This window comes from Cucurbita moschata, unplaced genomic scaffold (genome assembly GCF_002738365.1).
Source record: "Cucurbita moschata cultivar Rifu unplaced genomic scaffold, Cmos_1.0 Cmo_Scf00086, whole genome shotgun sequence".
In the NCBI taxonomy this organism is placed as follows: domain Eukaryota; kingdom Viridiplantae; phylum Streptophyta; class Magnoliopsida; order Cucurbitales; family Cucurbitaceae; genus Cucurbita; species Cucurbita moschata.
The window spans coordinates 70,488-79,550 of record NW_019268602.1 but is presented as its reverse complement, the minus strand read 5'-3'; the positions used below and the strand labels follow the sequence as shown (position 1 = coordinate 79,550).

The window sequence follows — 9,063 nt, the reverse complement described above, 5'->3', positions numbered from 1 at the left end:
CTGAGCTCCTAGGGGAGATGGACATGAGGTGGCACGCTAGGCCTCGAAGGGGAGTGGATTGGAGGGTCCCACATCAATTGAAGAAAGAAACGAGTGCCAACAAGGACGTTGGCCCCAAAAGGGGTGCGGAAACCTCTTCCTAGCAGACACATTTTAAAAACCATGAGGGGAAGTCCGAAAAGGAAAGCCTAAAGAAAACAATGTTTACTAGCGGTGGGCTTGAACTGTTACACAGAGACTCTAAACAATTCTAAACCATGTTCATACTTCTCTATAATTAACCAACAACATATCAGATTAGTTCCTAATCTAAATATAAACAAAAAAGAGGCATTAGCTCTTTTTTCAGCTAGGCACCTTAGATTCAGGGTTGAAGGTTCAAATCTCCATACCCACATGCTATAGAGAATTGCAATTTGAGTATAAACAAGGAACACAGATATAAACCAAAGAAAAAACCAAACATACAAAACAAAATCCACTGGAAAAAGGAAATGGGGATAGAAAACTTCAAACCAGAAAATGGGCAGAGCACCACGGCCATAATATTGAGCACCAGGAGCACAAGGATAGGTAAGCTTGAAGTAGTCATCACAATAATCCTGGCTAGGACTCATCTCCTTATTGAAACAAAGACCCCAAGCAAGTGGCCCTCCTGTGACCACTCCATCACCACCTACAACCACCATTTCATCATAATCAACACCCAATTCAGCACAGAAATTTCACAAAAATCAGCCATTACTTACAAGAGGTCTTAGAGCCGACATGCCCCAAGAAAGCAGCAATCTCTTTCATCTGCATCTTCTTATCCCCAGTGGTTCCAAATCCGAGCGGCTCGAACTGAGCAGCAGCCAGAATGAAGGAATGGAAGTCCCAGAACCCGACGGCATGGGCCACCGGCGAATTACGCTTCGAGAAGAGATTCTCAAATTGATAGGTCTCGAAGTAGTCAGTAATGGTCAAATTGCAACAATAAGAAGACCAGGTACACTCCCATCCTCTATCACAAAGCTTCTTCCCCTTAACAATCTTAACCTTCGGCTTAATCGAAGGTTCATCTCCACTCACTACCGACGCCATTACAACCAGCGCCAGTATCACCAGAAGAGAGCAATTCACAGCCATTTTCGCCTCTCACACTACAAACCAAGAAAGCACAACAAACATGAATTACAAACAGATTTAACAAGATTTCCATGAGAGAAGAATGAGCTTTCAACTTACCTGAAATGGCCGCGATTGGGCTGATTAGAGAGAGGGTGCTGTCCTTAACTTGCAAATGAACAAAAGAAGACAAAGGAGAAGGAAGAATCGTTAAAAGGGGTTAGATCGGGAGTCTTTTTCAGCTTGTAGACGCCATTGATTGAAGCCATTTTTTGTTTTAGCTCTAGAAGAAGTTACTGAGGGAGCGGTGAATATAGACCGTCCGATTGGAGGTTCCTAGTTCGAATTTCCAGGCTGGACAAGGGACCCACAGAAATGCCGCACCGACACAAAAAAATAATTGAATAAAATAAAATTAGATTCATAATAAGCCATTGATTTTATTTTGATATAATTTGGAGACTTGATGTGATGATGGATTACTTGATTATTTCTGTCTTTTTAGTATTTACTTTCAATCTCAAGAAGTTAATATTTTGTCTCAGCGTTAAATATTAAAAGATGAATTGGGAATTTTTTTTAAAAAAATTGATTTTTTTTGTAGAAATTTTTCATATTTCATAATCAATTGACAAAACTTAACCCAATTTACATATTTTAGCCATTTCCTAAAAAAAATTTACACTTTTTACCCAAAAGACCGTAATTTACAAAAAAAAAAAAAAAAAAAAAAAAGAAAATTATTGTGATGTGGTTGGGGAGGGGAACAAATCACCGTTTATAAGGGTGCATAGAAACCTTTCCTAGAAGACGCGTTTTAAAGCCTTGAGGAGAAGCCCAAAAGGAAAAGCCCAAAGATGACAATATTTGCTAGCGGTGGATCTAGGCCGTTACAAATAATATCAGAGTTAGACACCGAACGATGTGCCAGCCTTCTCGCTATTCCCCAAAGGGGGTAGACACGAGGCGGTGTGCCAATAAGGACGCTGGGCCCCAAAGGGGTGGATTTGGGGACAGTCTCATGTCGATTGAAGGAAGGAAAGAGTATCAGCGAGGACGCTAAGCCCCAAAGGGGGTGGATTGTGATGTCCCACATTGGATGGGGAGGAGAACAAATCACCGTTTAAAAGGTGTGTGGAAACCTTTCCCTAGAAGACGCGTTTTAAAGCCTTGAGGGGGAAGCCTGAAAGAAAAAGCCCAAAGAGGACAATATTTGCTAGCGGTGGATCTAAGCCGTTACCATTATAAAATAAAATATAACCCCCTCCCCCCATTGAATTCAAATAATATAAAACTTCGTAATTAAAAAAAAACAATAAAAAGTATACAATTTAGCGAACAAAATAGATATATATATATATATATATATATATTACTCCATGGTAGTATTTCTATAAATAAAAGAAAAATCAACGAACAAGGACACTTCTTTGAAGAACTTTGTATCATAAAGCAAAGGGAAGGGATGAAACTATTTCTTCCCTTTTTATATATCCACTCGATCACAGCATGATATTTCTTACATATCAATTTCCACAAACATCAAAATGAGCAAAGACAAGATTAGCAGCTCTTGTCTATGTATCAATAAGGTTAAAAACCAACCAAAAATGAAACGATAAACAAATCGAAAGCTGCATAAGATTTCGAAGTCGACACTATTTTTGTCATCTCGTTGTCTAGCCCTCGGGTGAATAACAAAATTATTAATTGATAAAGAAAATTTTGATAAGGGGAGACAGATATGGCCTCTAGAAACTGCAACAGCAGTTAGATTCTGCTCAAAATAATGTGCTGAACAACAATTAACTAAGGGAACTGAGAATTCAACACCAGGAAAAATCATGCAAGGAAGGAATTCCACTATGTTTCTACCACAGCATTGGGGACACGATAACGACTTGCTCACTCTTGCCAATCTATTCTCCTACTGTCAAACCAAATCCAAATTTGTAGTCTTTCTTCCTGTGATCAATCTGCATTACATGTCACAGTTAAGAACCGATTCAGCCATGTGAACAATATAAGTTAAAAGGTGCCTGCCTGCTTGATAGTCGTTAGTCACCTTCTGTTTTTCAGTTTCCTGTTTCTAAAAAAGCGACTTGTTTCCCTCGTGAATTTTTAGTTCTCTTATATCTAATTCCATAGAATGTTTCTAAAATTCAAACCAGAACTTCAAAATTGAGGGGGAAGCTTTTGAAATTTAACTAGAAACTCAAAAAGTGTTTTTAACAAATGTAATAAATTGTCAAGAAATAAGCAAAGCATCGGGTAAAAGTTTTGAAGAAATTCTTGATGTTTTGTTAAGAGGCAAAAAATAAAAAATAAAATAAAAATAATAACTATGCAACTTATAGGTACCTCTGCGGAAAGAATGAAATTAACACCCATATTTAGTCGCTCTTCAAGGAAAGCAGCTACACAGCCATTGGAATCAATCTTCCCTCTAAGACGGCACTGTAACAACCACAACATTTACCCATCTTCAGTAATATGATAGTCGATAAAACTGGAGCAACAAGGGTTTACAGTAAAATGACCATCAGACTAGTCTGCAGTAAAATGACCCCCCATCGATTAGACAAAAATTTCTCCATTTTCCTAGCTCACTCTGTCATATTCTTGAGCATTAAGGGTTTAAAGCAAGATTGGTGAATAGTATTAGGGCTTGTTGCCAAAAATCAGCTCTTCTAGGATTACCCCAGAAGCAACATTTTTAGTTTACATCGCCATTTTTTAACCACACTCTCCATTCCATTTCTCTCTAGATTAGCTCTACATATTTTCAACCATTATATCATCCTCACAACAATACTATATAGCAGCCAAGTGTAAATAAACCTTCTGATTACCACACAAAATCTTCAATCCCTCCAATCATGTTCTCCTTGAAAAATTAAACAGTAGTATAGGAATGGATTGTTGATAACATATATTTGGCGTTATAGAACATTCACAAAACAGAAGCTACCTGTCGAAGAATGTAGTCATAGCCAAGACTGGATATTACATCTCTTGACATGTAGTTATACGTGAAATCAGATGCCAATGAAACCTAAAATAAGGAATAAAAAATGATATAAGATATAATGAAAAATAAATTACAAAGTTTGATGGTTCTGCCTCTTTTACCATTCTCTTCATTGTGCAGTGTTGGCTTGCTAGGAGGTTATTTTGCCCTTTGTTATGTGTTATTTGGTTATTGATCAAATGTTTATTGTTTCGAGACAGCAGAAATGCGTTGACACAATTTACTTACCTTCTCAGACACTTTTTGAACGTAGCTCAGAGCCACCATACCCGTGCTGGCAATTTGTCCAGTGGCAACCTGCAGATTTAAAAATTGAACATGACGATGGATCATCAAGGTCAAACTCTTATTCTTCCTCGGATTAGAATTTTCATTAACCCAAGAAATTTCCACAGAATCTGGCCACAATCAACAAGTACAATTTTTTATTTTTTTGGAAAAGAAAACAAGAGAATATTAGAGTGGCACAACTTTTCTGGCATAAATTCACTAAGAACAAAGAAACCCAATATCTTCTATGATATCTCAAGGGAGATGGTGGATAATGATTTTTGGAAACAAGCTATATATATTTCAACATTATTCATTTATGCTATTCTAATAATATTTTACATTGAGAATCAAACTTATGACCAACAAAGTGAGAAAATAATGCCTAACTATTTGAGCCAGTCTGTCATTATGAAGTTATTTCCATGAAAAGTTCAAGAATTTATGTGCACACAGTATATATCATAAACAACTTATTAAAAGTTTATAAGAGAATTTATTTAATTAATGATAACTGATTAAAATAAGAAATTCATCAAACAACACTAAACAAATCCAATATAATATCATAAACTTAAAGCTTATGTTAACTTCACAATTTTAATTATCTACATATAGCCAGTAGATGGAAATTAAGTTATTATAAAGTGAAGCCAACCTAGAAATTTCATTTTCCATGGTAATAGAAGGTAGAAAATTAAATAAGTCAACTGATGATGACAGTTACTATACCATCTTCTCTGTGTTGTATCTTGCAGCATAACCAATACCGGACTTTCTATGCTGACCAGCCCAAAAGACTTCACCGCCCAATGAAAGATGGGAAGATACACTCTGCAAAAAAAAAAAAAAAAAAAAAAAAAAAAAGATTATTATCAGCACGGTCTCTTTATGCCACACAGCAGAGAAGAGAATGATGACAGAGTTAAAACATGAGCAAAGCTACAGAAATTGCTCAAATTGTCAGGCATCCTATATGCAAAAATTTCTAGACTTTCACCCCATCTCCACCTCTATTCCTATAGAGGCAGTGTAACATGAACATCTGGGGTTTGGGGACACATTCCACTACCTCAAGGCATTTAGGGAAAAATGAAACGGGCATTTTGTTTTTGAAAAGGAGAAATTTATAGTTATGACAAAATAGAAACCAAGGAGACAAAAGGATCAAGGTTTTTAGAAGCAGAGTGCCAGAAGAACAAGCAAAATCAGATCATAAATACAGAGGCCTGTAACACCTGTACATGTATAGCGAGCAAGTGTGAGATTGTCATTATCTAAAATACAATTCCAGCGGCTGGAGAAGGAAATGTGTCCTTATCAAGTACATTCACTAGCAAAAGGGGAGAGAAAAAGGATGACGAGCAAAAGGTAGTCCAGTTGTCAAAAAAAAAATGTATACCCTCAAAATGCAGAATAACGTAAGTCCAAAAGAGAAACTATTAAACGAGAATCTCCAATTTAATAAAATTTTATGCAAAGGTTTCAAAAAATTTCCCAATAAAAACTAAACTCCCAAACTTGTACAAGGCTATCAAGAATGCTTGAGCAACTATAAAAGGACAAGCCAACATCATAATTAGAACCATTCAGAATTGTACCTGAATGTAACTTGCTCCAAATAAGGCACCATTGCCTAATTGAAACTGGGTTCTGAAGTCTCTGCCCTGATTCAAAAATAATTCCAATTGACAAATACAAAGGTATTGATATTTTTTATCAAAATTTTAACTGTTTAACAATAAGGGTAAAACATAAATTATGAGAACGGGTAACTCATGATGGCAATCAAATTCTTAAAATAGAAATATCTAATAGAGAAATCTGGCGTTTTCCAATCCATAATTCCCTTACTGCCACCACCCTCCCCAAAATATTACCGAACCTGACACTAGAACTACTATATATCTCTCATATGCTTGAGTTAGAAACCGTAGGGTGCTTAATATTTAAGGTAGACAATCTCAAGGTGTCATGAACCAGAGGCCAGTAGTTTAAATCCAAAAGATTTACAATGCAGCCATTAAGGTTAAGAAGCCTAGCACGCACATTGATAGATTCCATTTTTCATAAGACATTCTTTATACAAGAGCCGGAACTAAATTTGTATAGGTTAAGGTTTAAGAGAAAAAATCCAAGTCTTCAATGGAGACCTAACAACCAAATTAAACACCATAGAATAATAGCTGACGTTATTAGTCAGCTGACATTTACGGTGTAAATATATTTGTGGATTTTTAGAAGAAGGGAAGGCCAGCAAACATAAGAAACCCAACTAACAAATAAAGGAAGGCAATAGTATCTTTTCAAAGACATTGTTCTCAACTCAGTTCAGCGTCAAACATGATTGCTAAGAAAAAATGCTACACTTTGATGGGCTAGAGTAATAACTATAGCATATAGGTCATATTCGTAACAAATATATCACATCACGGTGGAAATAAGAATGTGTAAGAACGTAAATTTTCTAAGACTTGATAACCTTATAATCGAAGTTGACCATCCCATGTGACATATGTGGCTCATTTGTCAGCTGACAGAAAAAAGAGAGGATGATATCAGCAAATAAAATCGAATGAGAAGAGAAGTATGACAGCACCTGATGATAAACTGATAGAAGAAACCATCAGATTACCTGTGCATTGGCCTTCAAAGTGAGATTGTCAGATAAATCGCACTTCACTCTTGCATTGAGCCTTCCGTCGGTGAGTATCCTCCCAAAAAGCATCAACTACATATCAGTTACCAATGCCATCACGTTGTAGCTCAATATAACAACGAAACAACGAAACAACGAAATTTCAGTCAGTGGGGTTACCTTCGGGTCTATAAAGTTAGCACCAAACTCGTAGTTGGCAGTAGGGATTTTGATGGTCTCAGCGGATTGAGCAGGAATCTCCATTGGTCCCATAGACACGCTGATCAGTCGTCGATGGTGGACAACGCATAGTTATCAGATAAGTCAATTCACGATGTGACCCAGAGGACAGGACGCAGGGAAAAGATCCGAAGAAACACATGACTAAAAAGCAAAACTACCTGTGGCTGAGGGAGAACTTTTGATTGAGTCCTTTGGTGAAATCAAATCGCATTCCTTCAAACAGCTCCGGCTTCAAAGACACTGTCATAAAAAATCATAAACATCAAAAAACTCAACTCAGTCACAAACGCAACAGTTTTAAAGAACAGAAACTTACTGAAAGCTTCACGGTGAATCTCCTCGTAGGGGATAGGACATGGGAGATTCAGGTAATCCACTTTCTCGTCCTCTGTCTTCTTCGGTGGAACAGGCAGGGCGGTCGCCGTAGCAGCAGCCGCAGCGGTGGTCGGAGGGACAAGGCCAGCCATTGTATATTATCACCTACAGGAAACGGAAATGAACCAAGCAACACGACAGTGGAAGAATTTAGAACGGTAATGGCACGTCGAAAACAATTGTGAGTGGAGATTGATTGAGGCGACGTAGATTTCTGAAAATCAGAGAAATGTAGCGATCAAGAGAGCGGGAGAGAGGTAGGTCTTTCTCTCTCTAAACCCCGGAGAGGATGCAGATGCTCTAAAACCCTAGGACCAGTTCGAAAGGTGTAAAGGCGACCCGACCCAGTTCGGTTTTTATTAAAGCAAATTCATTTTTAATTCAAATAAATGTTTAGTATAGATTATTATAATGTAAGGATATTAAATTAATCAAAATTGATTTTAGGTTAATTAAATTAAGATAATTAAGTTTATAATTTAACCTTACTTTGACACGAGCATGGTCAATTTAAGTTGTTGGACTTATCTAATTAAGGTAATAGATAAATTTTGAGCTTTAGTCAGACACATAATTAATCATTCACCTAACTTTAGGTTTAGGTTAGTATCAATGGTAACAATAACAATGGAATCTGACACTGGTTGTTATGTATGGAAACCTCCTCAAATACACGCGTTTTAAAACTATGAGGCTGACGACTATATGTAACGGGTCAAAGCAAACAATACCTGTTAACGGTGGGTTTAGGCTATTACATGAGATCAAGTGTTAGCTGGAGAGGGAAACTAATTATTTTTTATAATAGTGTGGAAACTTCTCCATAGTAGACATGTTTAAAACTCGTGAGACTAACAATAGTACTTAACGAGCCCAAAAAGAACAATATCAACTAGCGGTGGGTTTGGGCGGTTACACATACCTTCCAACACGCTAGGTGTCGCGGTCATGCTCGTCCAAGGCGTGTTGCCCATGACAAGCTCAACCCTTTACGTCTTTTCATATTCTAGTGTTTTACTTTTGTATTTTTAGGAAATATGACGTTTCAGAAATATCACGTTTAGGTCTGTTAGACATGAAATGCCTCAGAATGTACTATAGGGGGATACGACTAGTTTCAACTTCTCCCTACCTAAGGTTATATACTATGAGCCGTTGTTATTTCTCTCTTGCTTTCTTGCTTATATTACGTTTTTTTCAAAAATCTCTCTTTGCCCTTGTTTTCTAAAACCTTCTCTTAAAACCGAGGCCAGAGGCTCGAGCATACGTCGCTTGCCCGTAGGCAACGCAAGAACGAATTGGCTTAGCTCACTTGTCGTTGAAAAGTGAGTGTCGCACAATCGCAAGTCCGCTGTCATCAAAAGTGCGATTGTGACACTAGGCATACGAGCCCTCCCTC

At 37.3% G+C, this 9,063-nt stretch overlaps 2 protein-coding genes across 2 annotated transcripts in view; both read right to left on the bottom strand.

Moving 5' to 3' along the window:
* The window catches only part of LOC111439104 (chitinase-like protein 1), a 4,359-nt gene extending 2,971 nt beyond the window's left edge, over positions 1-1,388 (bottom strand). The window contains exons 1-3 of the mRNA XM_023076824.1: positions 1,228-1,388; positions 750-1,142; positions 517-676 (exon numbers count right to left, since the gene is read on the bottom strand). Of these exons, the coding sequence (XP_022932592.1) occupies positions 517-676; positions 750-1,128 (539 nt within the window). The 5' untranslated portion in view covers positions 1,129-1,142; positions 1,228-1,388. The remainder of the gene's footprint in view (positions 1-516; positions 677-749; positions 1,143-1,227) is intronic.
* A 1,267-nt stretch (positions 1,389-2,655) lies between these two features.
* Positions 2,656-7,990, bottom strand: LOC111439096 (mitochondrial import receptor subunit TOM40-1-like). The gene is made up of 11 exons (XM_023076816.1): positions 7,606-7,990; positions 7,448-7,529; positions 7,227-7,326; positions 7,044-7,139; positions 6,891-6,941; positions 6,010-6,075; positions 5,141-5,242; positions 4,367-4,435; positions 4,079-4,162; positions 3,469-3,564; positions 2,656-3,083 (listed from the first exon to the last, which is right to left on the bottom strand). Exons 1-11 carry the CDS (start codon positions 7,754-7,756, stop codon positions 3,027-3,029), a joined length of 954 nt encoding a protein of 317 aa, XP_022932584.1. The 5' UTR covers positions 7,757-7,990; the 3' UTR covers positions 2,656-3,026.
* Positions 7,991-9,063: the final 1,073 nt, after the last annotated feature.